We start from the raw sequence: 19703 nt of genomic DNA on the forward strand, positions 1-19703 counted from the left end.
CTAGTTCCAAAAAAAAAAAAAAAAAAAACAAGATGGCGATGCCCAAATGCCAAATTTAAGACTTGAATACCGTACTCCACAGTGCAAGTATTTTACAGCCTGTACTCCACAAAAAGAAATGCACACATCCCCACCGAAGCTACGAAATAATTACCTCCACCAAGGGGGTTATGCTTTCATCAGGGTTTGTCTGTTTGTTTGTTTGTTTGTTTCTCTGTTTGTCTGTCTGTTAGCAAGATAACTCAAAAAGTTATGCGCAGATTTAGATGAAATTTTCAGGAAATGTTGATACTGGCACAAGGAACAAATGATAAAATTTTTGTGGTGATCAAGGAGGGGGGTACTGATCTGTCTTGGCAGAGGTCTGTGCTCTCCGAGTGCTTTTCTAGTTTATTATCTCCACCAAGGAGGTTATGTTTTCATCAGGGTTTGTTTGTTTGTTTGTTTGTTTGTTTGTTTGTTTGTTTGTCTGTTAGCGAGATAACTCAAAAAGTTATGGATGGATTTGGATGAAATTTTCAGGAAATGTTGATACTGGCACAAGGAAATAATGATTACATTTTGGTGTTGATCGGGGGGGGGGACTGATCTGCATTGCCTCTCTGAGTGCTTTTCTACTTCAGTATTTTATTCATCAGTCAGTAGATATGAAGATTGAAGAGTCAAAAAACCTTCAAATGGGCCTGGCTGTTCTTCTTGCAGATTCCTGTGCATCTCTCTCCATGGCCTGACTCCCTGATGACAGCTCAGACCACTAGTCACTCGTCGAAGACACAAATCATTTTGTTCATTGTTAAAGACCCAGAGGCCGGCCCACACCATCAGCCTGTGAAGTATGGCTGACGTACGCCCCTGGAGTCTGAGGCCAACACATAAAACCTGAAGGGCTACAGCCAATTACTCAGGGTTAAAGGGTCACTACACCACTAAAGCAGATAAAGTACAGTCCCATATAATAGAATGTGAGCTGCAGCGGTGAAATGTGTGAAGAGAGAGTGGGTTTTTTTAACAGCTGTAACTCTCAGGTACTTACACCGTTTAAAGTCTTAACCTAACCTGTGGATAAACTGTTTAGCAATAATAATTAACCCTTTCATGGATAGCGGTCACTACAGTGGACAGTTATTCAAAACTGTTTTATATTTTTGGGTTTTGTTGTTTTAGTTCCATATCAGACAACACACTGGTCGCTTACGCATCATCTCATACACTGCAAGTCATATTATTACTATAACTTAGCTGTTCTTGATAAACCTGATCTGCAGTAACATGTTTAAGTGTAAATCAGTTGTTAATTGTTAGACTTTTTTTTTGCATATTATCTCCATGAAGTGAGTAATAACTAGCATTAGAATATGTTAAAATGTGATTAGCAGCAGTAAAAATGTTTTTATTTCATTGTTTTCATATCACTTTCTGATATTGGGATTTAAACACGTTTTTTTACTTCAAACATATAATGCACGGACATTTTTGTAACTCAATGTAAAAAAAAAAAACAAAAAAAAAACTTGATTGCATTGGTTTTTTCATGTCCAAGGAGGAATAAAAACACTCAAGAAAAAAATGTTTTGTATTATAACTCCATATTTAATATCTATACATTCTAATTTGGGCGATTGAGTGTCCTTTAAGGATATCTAGTCTTGAAATGCTTTCTGCAGTTAAAAAACAACAGTTCCATAGACTCAGTGTCAGATTTACAAAAAACAGTTTTGTTTTGTTTTTTCGATATTTAATCATTGTCTCAGAAACTCATTACAAGGATGAATATTATTTAAGGTTTTAAAATGTGTTTCTTTTGCTTTCGGTGATATGGGTAGAGTAAGGTATTTAGTTCTAATCCTGACTGTAATTTCTTAAGGATAATCTTTTAATTTTTTCTTTTCAATGATAAAAGGAAAAGATTAGACTTGAGGGCACCATGTATGAATTTGTTGGTACAGTTTTCTCCCATAAAATGAATATCATTTATAAAAAGTGACTGAATCTGCGTGTTATCACAAATGTGGTGGTGTGATGACCACATTGCTACTTCCTGGTCAGAATGCAGATGGTAAACTAAGACTAGAGGAGGATGAGACCCTGATGGGAGATAAGCTCTGTAGATTCCTAGTCTCTGGTATTATCCTGTGTTATTATCTACAGGCTTACAGCTGCAGTCACTGTGCCACTGTAAAGGCATACTGTGCACCACTAATGCATTGTTTGATCTCTTTTGTCCTCATAATTATGCTTAAGGCTTAATATCATGCAGAGTCATATGTATTAAGCGTTGCAGAGTCGGACTAACATGCTATATAATGATGCATGTTTTCACTGCAGACATAAGGAAACTACTGGCATGTGACTGAGACTCACTGACGATGGAAAACGGAACAGCTTCACATCCGCAATTAGAGTTATTTTTACTGTCAATTAATCTGTTCATTATTTTCTTCATTAATCAGTTAGTTGTTCGGCTATAAAATGTCAGATAATATTGAAAAATTCCCAAAGACATTCCGTTTATTATCACAGAGGAGTCAAGAAACATGAAAATATTCCAACTTCAGAAGCTAGAATGAGAGAATTCAGGGGTTTTTTCAATATCCAGTTGATAACTATCAACTGAGAGGGTCGTCTGGTCCTGTTTTGCCCTATGTTTTTTGTCTCATGTATTTTATTCTGTTGAAATATTTCACTGAGTTAGTGCGTATTGTATGTATTTTATTTATTCATCTACTTTAGCTTTAAAAATACATTTGGATTGGACGACTAATACTTAAATCAACAAATCAGTACAGCCTAAAATAGTTTAATAAGATATGATAAATTACAACGAAAAACAGTTACTACATTAGTCAAATGACAAACTATTTGGACAATTCGTAAATACCTGTTTTATCATGAAGAACTTGTAGATTTCATAGTGTTTAATGATCTTGCATAGTTGGGTAATAAAAGTAGAATTACTACCCCACCCCCAAAGGGGAGGCAAGGGGTATTGTGTTTGGTTCGGTTTATGTTTCTTTGTTTTTTTGTTTGATTGTTAACACTCTAGCAGCAAAATTATTAGTTGAATTCATACCAAATTGGGTTTATAGATTGCCAGTGACCAAGAATAGATCTCATTACATTTTGAGAAAAGTAGGTCAAAGTTCAAAATTTTTTATGAATGTTTACATGTTTTTTCCCATTTACTTATAATGGGCAAAATTTCACATGTCTGTCGCAGCAAAATTATTTGGTTGAATTCATACCAAATTGGGTTTATAGATTGCAAGTGACCAAGAGTAGATGTGATTACATTTTGGGAAAAGTAGGTCAAAGTTAAAATTTTTTATGAATTTTTTTAAATCTGTTTTTTCTCCCATTTACTTACAATGGGCAAAATTTCAAATGTCTGTAAAAACATCAATTTTGTTTCAATTTACTTCAAACTTGGCACATATATAGAGGCAATTGATATGCTGACATCACCACTCACATAGACATGATGACATTATCTGAATTGAAGCCAAAATAAGCTATAAACGTGCGAGGGGCGGGGTTTGTTGTGCCTGGCACCACTTGTTGCGATATGATTCAATATTAATGTAAAATAATATTACAATGCATTTTCTTCAGTCTTAACCTTTAAGACCAACAAGTATTTCTATGGCAACTTTCAAATTTATTCTTCCGTACATTTAACTGTTTCTGAGTGATTTATCATTATTTATTATAATATTATCCTCTGTCTTTTGCAATTCTTCTGTGAAAATCTAGTATTTTCTAATATTTCGTTGACTAATCATATAGATGTTCTTAAAAGCTCAGTCAATTCAAAGATGATTTTATCAAAACAGAGAAAACTGAAGAAAAAATCATTTTTCAGCAAAATAGGCCATTAACTCAACACAAAATTAAGCATCTATAAGGTTATCATTTGTCAAACTACATGGTTTTAGTGGTGAATCAATTTCGCACAAGATGATGGTGTTTCCATGTTTCAAAAAAGACACATCTGATGCTGCTGGAAATCTGACAAACTGCATTTTTCCTAAATTATTGAAATGCTCTGTTCTGATAGGATTAGTGTTTGAGAAGTTGTTATACATTTTAGATCTGTAGATGGTTTTGGTGGGACTGTTTAAGTCTTTGAGGGTCAAGGATTTATTTACCAACATTGTCACCAAAAACACTTTAAATATTTGAATGCACTCTTATTAAAGTTATTGATATTTTCTCAATATTCTACTTTTATTGTTTTTTAAATGTAAAGAATAGGTTAAAACCACAACGTTCACTCAACACCTTCAATAAACTTTTAAATAAGTCATTTGATTTGCATTTTTATTGCTTTTACTTTAGTTTATTATTTCAGTTATATTGTATTTTTAATCCTTTTTTCTCTTTTTTTTTTCCCTGTGTATTGTATGTTTCCGGGGAAGTATTCACATCAGCATTTTTTGGCTTCTATCCTCTCCTGCACAGTGATGTTACTTGTTTGAATGTTGTTGTTTCTTTAATTTTTTCTCTTGCTGTTTTATGATGTAAAATAAATAAATAAATATAATGTTTTGTTAATTACAACAAATGACTGCTATGAGTTTTTTTCCCATCATGATAATCTTGGCTTCTATTATCTTAGCAATAATAATTGTTGACAGACAGATTTACTGGACTCATTAACGTAATACAAGTACGCAGATGAAACAATAACAATAGACCACCGGACTGTTGGTGTCTGGTGTATGGGATTAAATTTATCATTTGACTAAGGAGGCCTAACGCTCTGCAGCCACTTGACTCTCCTCCCTCTGAGTATGACGGCCCAGGACGCAAGATTAACAGGCTGACAAACCATCAGAGCAGATTAAGCATGGATCAATTAGCCGTTAATAAGCATGCTGCGCTTGGGTGTGCATGTGCTCGTACGTGAACTAAGTGTGTGTGTGTGTGTGTGTGTGTGTGTGTGTGTGTGTGTGTGTGTGTGTGTGTGTGTGTGTGTGTGTGTGTGTGTGTGTGTGTGTGCGTGTGTGCGTGTGTGTGTTTTGTGCACATCTTGGCTTCTGGAGATCAGCTCGCAGTCTGGGGGTGGGGCTAAACGTTAAACACTCAGGCACAGTGATCTACTTTCAATCTGTCCATTTTGGTGTGTGTGTGCGTGTCAGTGAGTGTGTGAGTGTGTCAGTGTGTGTTGGGGCTGACAGGATCAATCACTTCCACCTCAGTGAGTCGTCCTTGCACTCTCCCTGCCTGTGTTTTACTCTGTGGTTGGGGTTGGCCTACTATCCTCTTAACTTCTGTCCCCAGGCACTGGCTGACCTGGGGTTTATTCCGCCGGTATTCACCTGTACACTGGGTCAGAGGTCATCCATAACACTGGTCCAACAAAGGCCGGGTCATGTTATCAACTAAAACACAACGCACTCCTGTTTTCCCTCTTAGTTCTTCTATCTTTCCGTACATTGTTTACTTCGGGAAAGTATGAATAAACAAAACGCTTGTTAGAAAGTGAACAGGCTGGAGGGAAACTAGGACAAAAAAACAACAACACTGTAATAGATATGGATGTAACCACAGTGGCGTCACCCACTCCAAATATTTCGGAGCTTCAATTTTGGCATTTTGGATGCCACAGTCCTCTTTTTTTATCCACACAGACAAGAAGGTGAAACTGAGGAAGAGCAAGTGAAGCTCACCACACAGAAAAACTGTATGTAATTAGTGGACAGAGGAACCATGATGTTACCATTTGTTTCTGAACTGCTGTTTTGAAGCCAGTAATTTGTGATTTGGCTTTTGGGAGCTGGAAGTGACCATATTTGGACAAAAGGGGAGGGACTACTGGAGCATGGGGGTAAGAGGTGAGCTAATGCCATGCGCTAACTCATTAACTCCGTAAAATGTTAGTAGAATCAATTAAGCCCATTTACAGTGGAGATGTCTATCAGGAAAATAAAAATCAGCCGAGACTTTGAAAGTGAGCAAGCTTTCACTAAAATCCTGACACTGTGAACAGACCTGAGATCTGATTTATGGAGCAATAATTTATAGTTGGACCACCGCATCACTTTTCAGAGGTTCCAAATAAAATGAATGAGACTGACATAAGTCCTTGAGAAGATTATGAGGCTTTGTATTTTTAGAGAGAAGTACTGTATAACGCTGTGCTCCAGGCCGGTTTTTGAGCCCATAAGTCACGACTTCAAACTACAACTCACAATTTCGTAGCGTTCCAGGCAAGTCACACCAAACTGCAAGAGCGGCGCTAGGAATTGTAGTAGTTAGATGTAAACAAACCAGCATGGCGGACCGCACATTATGCTCATTAACAATCATTTCTTTCGCCAAGGGTGCTTGTTCTTTGTTATTTATAAGGCCGGCTGTGGCTCAGTTGGTAGAGGGGGTCGTCTTTTGACTGAAGGGTCGGCGGTTCGAATCCTGGCTCCGACTGTCCACATGTCGAAGTGTCCTTGGGCAAGACACTGAACCCTAAATTGCTCCCAGTAGAGCCTGGCAGCACCTTGCTGCCTACTGGTGTATGAATGTGTGTGTGAATGTGAGGAATTGTAAAACGCTTTGGGCACCATTAAGGTGTAGAAAATGCGCTATATAAGTTCAGTCCATTTACTTGAGGGAAACAGAGGAGTAAAAACAGTGCATAAGGGAAGAGAAGCTGTTATACCTTTTATGTTATGTTATTTGTATATTTAGTTATTTGTATTTGGTATCCATTTATTCTTACACTCAATGAACTGAAAACTAGCTAACGCTAGAGCAGCTTCTGATTATGCAGAACATTTGCGGATAAATAACATCAGAACAATACCTTGTTTTAATAAATAATTTGCATAAACACCGCATCCATGGGGGTCGCCATTGTTGTTTCACAGGCAACGTGAAACTCAGAACTGGGAGTACATCAATCTAGTGCAAGTTCACAGGTGGGAAGTCATGGGTTTGACTGCCATTCCTGTGCATTTTCACCAGTAGAAGGTTGGAAAAACACGAGGTATGGGTTGCCTGGAATGCAGAATAAGTCTATGGGAGACAGGGCTTTTTGGATCCAACCCCAGTGGTATTACAACTTTCAGATACTTCCGCACTGGCTTCATTTTGGAGCCAATGTCCATGACCCTTGCTTATGGAAACCCAACTAAAATCATGCACCACACCGGTAGTTTCATTTTTAGCATTATGTGCACAGCCAAGTAATGCTAGCTATGTGCTTCATGTTAACATATTGTGGTGATCTGTGGGTATGTTGCCGCATTGCACTGTGGGTGTTTGACATTCTATATATCATGTTTTCTGCAATGTTCCAGGGCGAGAACCCTGGGTTAGTGTGTTTATGGGAATTTAGGTGAGTATGTAGGTGTGGCAATACTTTATCTTGCATTTTACGTTTGTTTGTTTTATTGAAGTGACACCATGTCTGTAAGTCGTAGGCCCAACAGTGCCTCTACCTCAGTGTTTTTCAACCTTGAGGTCAGGACCCCATGTGGGGTCGCCTGAAATTCAAATGGGGTCATCCAAAATTTCTAGTAACTGTTAAAAAAAAAAAAAAAAAAACATATTAGTAAAAAAAAATATGGTGAGTTGAGAGAGACAATCATAATATATAAAGACATGACAAACTGTGAAGCTGAAACTGAAGCACTGTGGTACTGTTTATGTTTCAAATGTTCATTGTGGTCGGTCTAAGATGCTGCAGCTCTTTCATAATTCAGTTTGAGTTATTGTTTGTTCAGCCTGGCTTTTCTGCCTCTGTCCATAATATTTATTTATTCATTTAGAACAGACAAAGAAACAAAATAAAACAAACAAAGTAAAATAGGACAAAAACAAAATAACATTTAAATGTACCAAATCTATCTTCAAGTACGTGTCTAAATGTGCATGGTCGAAAAGGAGTAGGAAGAAGTATATACGACTAATAATATACATTATATAGCCTAAATGTCATCTAAAATTAAGGTTTATTTGTAACATAGTATAGCAAACTATTACATGATCAAAAACAAATTAATTTTAGTAAAAAAAATAAAAAGTCTCCCTTTTGAATGTCTGGGGTCACCAGAAATTTGTGATGTTAAAATGGGGTCATGAGCCAAAAAAGGTTGGGAACCACTGCTTTACCTGTTCAGAAGGTGTTAAATGAGTGATTTGTGAGTTGTATGAGTAGTGATTAGTCAAATAGTGGCACATCCTATGCTCTCAAGTACACTAAGAGCAAATTCCCTGCATTCACACCCACAAGTGTTATAATATACAGTGGTGTTAGAGATCGATAATGTCATAATGTCCATTAAACAAGCTATCTGATACCGCTAAGTAATGCTAATCGGCAGTTTATTAAGAATAAGTGCAGCTAAATGTCATGCAACATTTGTGTTGGTAAATCCTGTGTTAACAGAACTCCTTAAGCAGAACTACAGTAGAGTTTTTGATCAACTGAAGCTCCAGAAGTGCAACATTTGAGTGTCCTGATAAGGTGAATGAGACCAAGTTTGCATTTTTTTTCTTTTTATTTTAATATACCCAAATTAACTTTGTCTTGTTTTTGGTTGGCCTAATATTGTCCCCCAAAATGGCCCCATGGATGGCTGCCTCAATGTGTTGGAATACTCTGGTTTTGTCTTGTCTTTTATGTAAAGTCTGTACATGTCTACTGTTTGTTGTTAACCTTTAAAACCTAGAACTATTTTTATGATTTTTTTTTCTTCTACATTTAACCTTTCCTGTGTGTTTAATCACCATTTATTAAATTACCTTTTGCATTTTTCTGTGGAAATCAGGTACTTTCCTATATCAAATTTACTGTACATGTACGTTACAAGGTTTCTATATCAAACCAGAGAAAACTGAAGAAAGATGACTTTTTCAGAAAAATATAGCATTAACTGAACATAAAAACAAGCATCTCTATCCACTGTCACTGATCCAACTCCATGGGTTTTACTGGTGAATTGATGTTTTAGAAGATAACGGTGTTTCCACGGTAACTACAGAGCCTCGGAACGTCCAAATGGGTCATATCTGATGACCATGAAAAAATAACAAACTTTATTTTATCTGAATTATTTACATGTATTGACAGGATTAGTGGTATAATGATGATTAAACATTTTAGATCAGTAGATGCTTTTGGTCACTGGTAAATGTTACGGTCTCTGAGGGTTAAATCACCAGCAGACCAAACCAAATTCCTGGTATGTGATAATATACTAGATAATAAAACCATTTCTGATTCAAATGCTGTTTTGCACTTCAAGTAGATACATATTTTTATTTCTTTATTTTTTCATGTATTATTCCTGCTACTATCGTAATTATAACTATTCAAAAACTTGACTTTCTACAGAGGACGTGTTATTTTTTATTTGCAGCCAATATCTAGCGGCTGTCAGTGGTATTTAAAACTTAAAGATACTTCCACACTGGTTTGACTGTACTTTTCTTTGGTTGAATCATATTGAATGATCCGAGGGTAGCACTGATCCACTTTGATCCTTTCCTCCTAAAAATGCTGTGAGATCATGTCTTCCACTGTGCACACTGTGGCATAGGCCTTAAAATACCAATTACTGACTTACTTTCCACAGCTGGGAATATGTGTGTGTGTGAGAGTGTGTGTCATTACAAGTCACATGATTCCTCTGTAATGTTCTGCAGCTGTTTTAACTGTTGCTGGTAGCTGACTCTGCATTTCTGCCATAATACAAACAGGCACACGTATACACACTCGCAGATAATCACACATGTTATTCCAATGAGTAGCAAAGCCTCGGGATAAGAGCTTGTATTTCAGCTCTTCAGGAAAAGATATAAAGTAGTTTTTGTTTTTTTTTTTGTAGAAAGCTACAGAGTCAGCATTGACGATAAAGTCATCAGGGCAACAACTGTTCTGAATGGAGTCGTGAATGAAAACTCAACAGTTTATAAGTGAGTGAGTGAGTGAGTGAGTGAGTGAGTGAGACTGTGTGAAACCAAAGTTCTGAGCCGCTTCAGAGCTAGAGAAGAGCTGAATACAAATGAACCTGTGCCAAATCACATCAGAAAGAAAAAAAAACAAAAAAAACAGAAGAATCTCTCTGTGTTTTGTGTGTGTGTATGTGTGTGTGTGTGCGTGTGTGCGTGTGTGTGTGTGTGTGTGTGTGTGTGTGTGTGTGTGTGTGTGTGTGTGTGTGTGCGTGTACGTGCGTGTCGTGGCTCGGTGTGGTGACATACTCGGTGCATTGAAGGACACTGTGTGGACCTTGTTTGTATGGGTGTGTGTTTGTGTGTTTCTCAGCTGGATGAGTGGATGCATGAAAGCCTTTGAGACAGATATACTGAGCCAATCTAAAGACGGGGCTTCAGTGAAAGAGTGAAAGAAAGAAAGAAAGAGAGCATTCTTTCACAACAGACTACCGCCCTCCCCTTCCCACTCCCCCCTCCCTGCATCCCTTCCCCCTACCCCCAATCCAATTCAGCCTCCTACTTCGCGTTCTTCTCACCCTCTAGCCCTCCCTCTGCCTCCACTAGTCTAGCCAGAATTAATGATTTCACTCTGAATAGAACCCCTATATTCACACACAAATACACAAACCCCCTGAGGGAGGCCTGTGACCTCACCTCGACAATCAACACTAAGTGCTAAATACGCACTGACACAGAAAGTAAGCATACTGTACAACATATATACATGCAAACATCTAACGCTGCACTGTTACCGTATATGCACACAATGTACAAACATATGATCAGAGCGCAGAAAGCTCAGTGACATAGAAACCGCCCCGTCTGCTAAAATATGTCAGGATGTAATTAGTCTAAAAAGGGGTCCTTAAAATTCCAGTGGTCACACACATTGACACACACACACACAAAGGCCCTTAGTTAAACACTGAATAGCTCGCAGGAAGTGGCTATTTGGCAATTTAGCAGCACCTCCCATGGCTCATCGAGTCTTCACTCTGTGCTCTTGCCTCCAATCAGTCTCTCTTTTTTATCTCCTCCGTTCCTCCTCCAACTCCCTTCCAGTTCTCATCTCCCCTCCCTTGTTCGTGGCCCGTGGGTGCCTTCCCACGCTCAGCTCTTGAACTTGCACGCCCTTCCTCCTATCTGTCAGCAAACTACGACCGAGGGGGCGACTGCTCTGCATGAAAAGCGCAATTTGCAACAAGGTGTCTCGGCTTTATGTGGCCCACCAAAACCAAAGTGTTTTCTGGTGCAGAGAACTAGAAGTCACCTTGTTTTGAGGATACTAATGAAATGCAGCAAAACTGAGCCAAAGCCCTGAGAGAAAGCAGCTCTCTGTGGGGAGGGGGTGGGGGGTGCTGTCGACTCAGTAAGTTTTATCAAAGAATAACAGCAATTAGTTGTGTGAATTTAGCTAAATTAGTGATTTTTGCCTTGTTAGATCTAATTTCTTATCCAATTTAAGGTCAGGGAATAATGAGAAATACAATTCACAGGTTTTAAAAGTGATTGACTCATTTAAGTAGTTATAAGATCACTAACAGCCCAAAATGGAAAGAGTTCCAGTAGAATGCTAAGATCAGGTGTTTTAGGACCCCCCAGGCACCGTCCAGATTTGCTCCACCTTCCTCACCATTACACTGGAGAGGCTGTGGAATGACTGTGGATCACACCCATATTTTCTGGGATTGTCCCAAACTGCAAAAATTTTGGGAAGATATTAAAAAAAAACAAAAAAAAAAAACAAATATCAGTCCTTCTACGTATCGATTTACCCTTAAACCCACTGTATTATATGTTGGGATTAGAACTGCAACCAATTAATCGATTAGGTGCTTGAAGCGAATGCAAAAATGCACAATTCGATTAATCGACTCGAATTGATTGAAGGGAAATATTCTATTGCAGTTTTCCTGAATTGAAGCTTCTTTGTGCGTCACAGTAAGCGTCCGTGTGAAACACAACAGTGGAATCAATGTTTAACAGCAGAGAAATGAAGGAAACAAAGCTTTGATTCAGGAGAATTGTGGCTGAATGTTTTTTTTTTTTTTTTTAATCACTTTGAGTCGATTAATCGGTTGCAGCTCTAATTGGGATGCATACCAAAAGACATGTTGTATAGAGATAATCTGTATTATCAGTGCAACAATGGACTGACAGACTGAGACAAATGTACAGAATGGAAGAAATAACAGCACAATTACAACTGAAAAAGGATATTTTTATGTATAGGTGGACTTATGTATCGTGATATCTGTTCAAACAGCTGAATATCTAGATAGAATTTTTTTTTTTTGGGGGGGGGGGTTGTCTATATGTTTTTTGTTTTGTTGTTTTTTTTTGTGTTTTTGCTTTTGTTTATTTTACTGTTTTTTCTTCCCCTCTTTCGCACTGACTTGTGTAATTCATTTTCTTCCTTTCCTACTTGGAAATTAACTGGTACAGTAACTAACACTGATAAAAGACCTTTGTTGTCAAGGAGTGGTCATGATTGTATGTGATCAGTGTTTGACCTTGATGAGCAATAGACCTAGTTCAAAAAAAAAAAGTGATAGATGCAAATTATCAGGCAAGTTTTTTTGGAATATGACTAGGGGTGTTAGAAAATATCGATTCTGCAATATATCGCAATATTTCATTTCACAATACTGTATCGATATTTTTAGGTATTTATTCAAATGCCGATATGGCGAAGGTTTATTGTTGTTTTTTGGTTTTCTTTATTGTTTATATCATATTTATTATTATCATTTAACACTGTTTTATTAAATACTGGTTATTTGAATCATCCTAAAAGCACTTTTCACTGTCTGAGAGGCAGATGTTAGTTTGTTTGTTGGGATTGCACAAAAATAATGTTATAATGTTAGTTATGAACTAATAGAATATGAACATTTGAGCAGGATCTTAAACTGTAATGTCTGTAAAACATAATTTAAGTTTTGACAGTGGAAAATTTTGTGATATAGCATCAGATCCTGTTGTGATCAAATAAAAATGTGTTTTATATTTGTGCAATTTCTGGTGTAATTCAGTTCTTCCAGGAAATATTAATTAAAATAAATAAATAAATTGCCTTTTTAACAGTATTGTGATATATTGTGATATATCGTGATATATCGGAACAGGATCCTAGTATTGTGATTTGTATCGTATCGCCTGATTCTTGCCAATACACACCCCTAAATATGACCTGTGTCATCTACTCCAAACCACATCTACTACCTACAACACAAGGTCAAGTTAACTCCTTACACTGAAAACACTCACGGTGTAATCTGTCACTGGTCAATCATCTTGTCAATATACAGCAACGAAAGACTGGAATGAGCTTCAAAAATCACTAAAACGGGACAATTTTATTTCAATTTCTGCATTTAAGAAAAGTATTATGGACAATTTGCAGTTACGTCTGTGTCATCTTTAGTTTTAGTGCCTTTTTAATCACCGTGTATTTTCTTTTGTCATGTCATTTGTCATGTTTATGTTTTTATGGCTGTTTGTTCTTTAACCCTTTCATGCATAGTGGTCACTACAGTGGACTGTTGTTCTACAGCTGTTCTCTTATGTATTTATGGATTTGGTTGTTTTAGTTCCATATCAGCCAACACAATGGACTCTTATGCATCATCCCATACACTGCAATTCATACCATGATAGTATCTTTGCTGTTCTTGATAAACCTGATCTGCACTAACATGTTTGAGTGTAAAGCAATTGCTAGTTGTTATTAGACTGTAATTAACGGTTTCCTTAAAAAAAAAAAAAAGGTTTCTTTGCATATTATCTCCATGAAGTGAATAATAACTAGTCTTAGAGTATGTTAAAATGTGAGAAAACATCAGATTAGCAGCATTAAAAACGTTTTTACTTCATAGTTTTCACAAAGTATATCACTTTCTGATATTGAGTTTTAAATGCATGTTTCTTGGCTTCAGAATTAAACACATGGTGTCCAGCTGAGTGAACATTTTTGTAACTCCATACAAAATAGGCTCATTAAAAAAATTTCAATCACATGGTTTTTTTTCATGCCTAAAGAGGAATAAAAACACTCGGGAAACGAAATCTTGATTAAGGTTCTCATAATTCATGCATCAAAGAGTTAAGTTGTGTAGTTGTGTACCGTTTGAGGATGAAACGAGCAACAACAGCAGCTAAAAACTGCACAATAAGTTAACAAATTATTAAATATTGTGAATATACCACACAACTGTAATTGGTTTTTTTTTTTATATTTCATAAGTGTTACAGAAATGTGCTATTATTTGCTATAAAAGACCTGATCCACATTTGACTGAATACTTAGTTACTGCAATGCTATAAAATAATGTAAAAAATCTTAATATTAGTTTTCACTTATCCTCAAATTGAAAGACACAAACATTATTTCTTGGTTTGTTTATATGCGGCCAGAGTCAGTAATGAAAATTCTCAGTGTCTGTACATAATAAATCAAAGTTTGATGGATTCAGCTCCTCATTCACACAGTTTAATATCCGGCATCTCTCCTCTTAAAGCTGCAAGAGCTGAAATCAGGGGGGAAAAAATACCAAAATGTGAAAACACATAACTTCTTTCTGCAGGTCTCACCTCTCAGTCCAATCAAAAGAATAAATATAAATACAGATGATCTGGTATCATTTCATGGCTTGTTGAGACACAGAGTGGAACAGGAAAATTATGTCCAGGTCTCATCTGGCAGAATCTGATCAGTGATTGGTGTATATATACAACTATCGATCCCATATTTAACCCTCCCTACCTGTGATTAGTCAAAATCAGGGCCCCACAGTGTAGATGCAGTAGATGCAGAGGTCTCACATCCTCTCACATCACTTAAATTACAATAGATTGAAAACAAATAATGGAATTTTTGCCCAGTGATGCTAAAAATACTATCGCGTACTGCACCTTTAAGGGTTTGTCTCCTGAAAAGTGAAATGCACGACTGTTGCAATTGGAGGTTCAGCATTTTCACAAGCTTGATGGGCCTCTCCTGTCCAGTTATGGTTGCTAACGTAGGATTGGACAGAACCTGCTCTTGGTATGGACTCAGCAAAGGGTCAGTTATGTGCATGATTTTTTCTGTTCCTGGTTTAGGATGGGAATTGAGAACTGGTTTTTGTACAGAACCAGTTCCCAGCAGCTCAATTCCTAGGAATTGTTAGTCTGGCTCGCTTAATGATTCTACTTATCGATTTCGTGACATCATCAGTTCCGAATATGTCAGTTCCGTATTTTGGTTGAGAAGCCTCTAAAGTATGAATGAATGATTGATTGATTTATTTTTAAAATGGAACAGTTTGTGTTAATGAACGAGAATACGAGAGATTATAACCATACAGCTAATTTCCATCTCGAGTCCCATTGGCAGGTAAAAAAAAAAAAAAAAAAAAAAAACAACTTACAGATAACATAAAATCATAATAAAGTGTAGTTGTATTCCACCAGTAAAGGCAACACTAGTGTCACTGGTAACATATGCAGAGCTTCTATTAAGACAAAAGGTTAAATTCCTCCAACATGTAGAAAATCTAACCACTGCATCTAACTAAACTACACTAATGGGACGTCTCTGATTGGCTGCTTAGTGAAGGGGGCAGTGACTCTGGAGGCGGAGCCTACAGCAAGGCGTCTCTGTCACAGCCATTAACATTAAACTCCTCTGGGTTCTATTGATACTGTTAATGTTAGTGTCATTTCACTGTGTCAACCTGCTTTACTATTGTTTATGAATAATCTCCATGTTCTAGAATTACATTTAGATGATGACGAGGCTCAGAGGCTGCAGCAGGTAGATCGAACACTCCTTTAACTACACCTTTAGAACCCTTTAGGAGGTCTGTTCAAACCAAATACAAAATGTTAGGGAATATCTGACATTAAACTTTAATATCAAATATTACATTTTGCATCGATTCTCTTACCTGTTCTCGTTGTATTAGGGCCTAAAACAGCAGTTCCCAACATTTTTTGGCTCGTGACCCCATTTTAACATCACAAATTTCTGGCGACCTCAGACATTTTTTTTACTAAAATTAATTTGTTTTTGATCATGTAATAGTTTGCTATACTATGTTGCAAATAAATGTTAATTTTAGTCAACATTTAGGCTATATAATGGATATTATTATGGACAGAGGCAGAAAAGCCAGGTGTAGATTACTGCACAAAGTGAGGATTTTATTTTCCTTGGTCAGGATATGTACAATCAGTCCAGGTTGGATTTACAAGACTGACAATTTATACTGAACAAACAAGAACTCAAACTATGAATTATGAAAGAGCTGCAGCATCTGAAACCGACCACAATGAACATTTGACAGATAAACAGTACCACAGTGCTTCAGTTTCAGCTTCAGTTTGTCATGTCTTTTATGGATTGGGATTGTCTCTCTCACCTCACCATATATTTTTTATTAGTAAGTTGTTGTTGTTGTTTTTTTTATCAATTACTAGGAATTTCAGGTAACCCCATTTGAATTCCAGGCAACCCCACATAGGGTTCCAACCCCAAGGTTGAAAAACACTGGAATACTACAATGAGAATTGATAAGAGAATGGATGAGGATTCGAATCAATAAGTGATATTGATAATAGAATCAGAAATGCTAAACTCTTATTCATTTCCATCCCTAATACCGGTCTTCATCTCACAGCTCTTTAGGTTTGTATTGGAAGCTGCAGAGACACATTTTTCTGCACGATGTAGAGTGTATCAGTAAAACTTATGGCCGTGGTAGTGGGTCAGTGTTTTTAACAGGGACATGTTTCTCTGTTCCCTGTCTCTAACACACACTCAGCCAACACATCATTGATCCTGGCAGGGAGTGAATCTACAACTTTGCGGTTGCAGGACATCCTCAGTCACCATTTAGCCACTCTGCTGTGAAATTATAGCGTGGGCAGGCAGTGGGGCGGTGGACGGGGGTGAGATGAGGTGATGCCGCATGATGAAGGGGATGATGAGTTCTGGGTGGGAGGTAATTATTCCCCCATACTTGTGTCTCTCTTACCTTCTGGTATTCAGAGTCCTTCGGCCTGAAGTCGCTGCTCACCACCTGGAATTCCATGTTGAAATGGGGCAAGCGGTGGAGCAGTTTCACCCACCAAGGCGGGGAGTAGTTCACTACGGCTGCCATCCTCAGCAGCTACAGTTTCTGCAGGTTGTCACTGTACCGTCTAACCCGATTCCTCACAAGGTCACTGTAAAGAAATGCAAGGACCGTGTCAATGTGGTGTGCAAGTGACTCCATGAAGAGCTCAGTACAGCTGCTACACATTAGGCAGAACTGAAGCCGCTGATGCCATTTCACCAGATATATTTAGTCATATGAATGTAGAACTGCACAGCTACCAAAACCCTATGAACTTGCTTTCATTACTTAGGGTCGACATTACTCTGAGCATCTCAAGATTATATGTTAAGAGGAAAAGTTGGTGCACCAAAGAAGTCAAATTAGGTGTGTGTGTGTGTGTGCATATGTGAGAAAGAGTTGATTGCAACATTCATTGAAGATAATATAAATGTCATATTAAATGGGAAACTGCAGCTAAATACCACTGTGTATGAAGAGATCCAGAAAAAAAAAGGTCTACAAAGGCAAACCCTGGAAATCCATTATATGACTCAGGCCAGTGGTTCAGTTAAGGGGCAAAACATCTTCAGGTTTTTATCTAAATACCTTACATCTAGAAGCTCCTCAGTATGTTACCATATGCATATGGTTAGGCTGCATCTAACCAGCAAAGTTTTAAATCACGATGACGATAATTATGATGAATCAACAACAAGGCATTCACATAACAGTAGTTGATCAAAATACATAGAAATTGGCATTTTTTTCCAGCAAATTTTCCTAAAATGTCGATAAAATGTGAAATACATTTTAGATGGAAACCCAATTTGCAGAAAATCATTATTACTGCATGGTTGTTTCTGTTTGAGCCACAGGCAAACCTCAATTCAAATTCACCTTAAGGCACTTGTCATAACTATTATACAGAGGAAAACATAACCATATTGGCATTGTTGAAATTGAGCTTCGACGTGTCATATCCAAACAATATCAGAAAATGGTGCCAACATATTGCACCAGTATTGAACATTTTTTTTAACAATACACAGCAAGATGTGACAGACAAATGTGCATTCAGTATCAAAATGCCAGATTCCATTAAATACATTATACTCTTGCATATGCTGAAGTCATCACATTAATCCCCTTTTTTTCTAAAACATGCTTTGCTTTGCATCTAGACTAAGTACAGTGGTATCCTTAATGATATTTTTGCAAAAATAAAAACGCCAAAAAAGGGTGTTTTCCGTCCCTAAAACATACAATCTCATATTTAAGGGGGTGCAGCATACATGGCATGACAGCATCAGTACCGCCAATAGATCATGACATGTTCTGTATCTTGGTGGATAGACTGATGCTAAGGAGGGTTTAAATGGTCCATTGTGATCAAACCCTGGCTGCTATGAGGTCATACTGTATCCAGACCTACTGTACTTTAATATGTCAGTAGCATCATCCAATTTACGCCCATGCTGCAAAAGCCCAGGCTTCATGCGGATGGATGTGTTGTGGACGGTGAAATGGCCGTTATATCAAACCCCACACACATGCACGACTCCCATCTATTCTGCTGAATTTACTGTACCAACATATGTAGGTCAACCGAGTCGTGGGTATCCTCACATTTACCAGCCGCGGGTCTTATTTCTCGTCAATAACATGGAACCAAACCCGGGATTAAGCGTCTTTATCCCGCTTTGTGCAGTTAAAACTACCGCAGTCTCACAGTCACCAAAGGGGGAGAAAAAGCAGGAATTTACGTGAAAAACCAAATCCCCATTGAATAGCGGAGAGCGTGTTTCATCCAGCCTTACCCACTGATGCAGACGCAGACGCAGACTGGGCTTTAGTGCAGTCTATGGAGTCCAGGCCGGCGCGTATTTCACCTATTGTCTTCCCGGATCCGCTGTTGGATTTGACCACCACAGCCTCTTCTTCTCTTCTGCTGTTGCTTCTGCATCAACGCAGCCGTACCGAGCGAGCAGCCGCAGCCCCAAACACATCCAAAAGACCCGGGGAACGGTCGATGACCCGGGCTCCGCTCACATTTCACCGAGACGTTTTTTTCGCCTGTGCGTAAAACCTCTCCACCGCTGCGGCGCACGACGGGTTAAAGTCGTTGACCCGCAACCTAGTCTCGGTTGTTCTTCTTCTTCTTTTTTTTTTTCGGCTTACAGTTCTAGGATGCAGTCCTTGTTTTCTGTCCTAAATCAGAGGTTTGTGCTCTTCTGCGCCTCGGTAATGACCGTCGGTTCAGTGCGTCCTGCGCTGCGGCTTCTCAATTGGAGGATATTGTTGGAGCGTGAAGCAAACACGGTGTTTAAGAAGCCCTGGAGGACGGGGCTTTGCGGCAGCTAGGGCTCTGCCAGTGTGTGTATGTGTGTGTGTGTGTGTGTGTGTGTATGGGGGGGGGGGGGGAGGGAGCAAATGCGCAAAGAGGCCACCCCCTGACGTTGGAATCACGGTAGTGCATGTCAAAGAGAATCTAGAGTTACTTTCCAGCAACAGACGCATCACACAGACATTGGTGGTTTTATTATAAAACAGCACTTTATTGGTTGCATTTACACACATGATGTGGGGAGAACTCCTCTCATCCAAGCTCTTAATTTACTTCCATACTTGCACAAACATTATCGGCATCAGACCCTCTCCGCGCATCCTCCACTGTAGGACTGTGTGTTT

At 38.2% G+C, this 19703-nt stretch overlaps 1 protein-coding gene across 5 annotated transcripts in view; it reads right to left on the reverse strand.

The window, feature by feature from the left end:
- LOC115414114 (protein tweety homolog 3-like) overlaps positions 1–19392 on the reverse strand; it is a 71507-nt gene extending 52115 nt beyond the window's left edge. For 4 of the 5 annotated variants that reach the window (XM_030127510.1, XM_030127585.1, XM_030127361.1 and 1 more), the window contains exons 1-2: positions 18833–19392; positions 16953–17142 (exon numbers count right to left, since the gene is read on the reverse strand). In XM_030127510.1, coding sequence (XP_029983370.1) covers positions 16953–17078 — 126 coding nt within the window. In that variant the 5' untranslated portion in view covers positions 17079–17142; positions 18833–19392. Of the gene's footprint in view, positions 1–16952; positions 17143–17299; positions 17308–18832 lie in introns of all 5 variants that reach the window. The other variant, XM_030127433.1, reaches the window with a different exon arrangement.
- Positions 19393–19703: the final 311 nt, after the last annotated feature.

This window comes from Sphaeramia orbicularis, chromosome 1, assembly GCF_902148855.1.
Source record: "Sphaeramia orbicularis chromosome 1, fSphaOr1.1, whole genome shotgun sequence".
In the NCBI taxonomy this organism is placed as follows: domain Eukaryota; kingdom Metazoa; phylum Chordata; class Actinopteri; order Kurtiformes; family Apogonidae; genus Sphaeramia; species Sphaeramia orbicularis.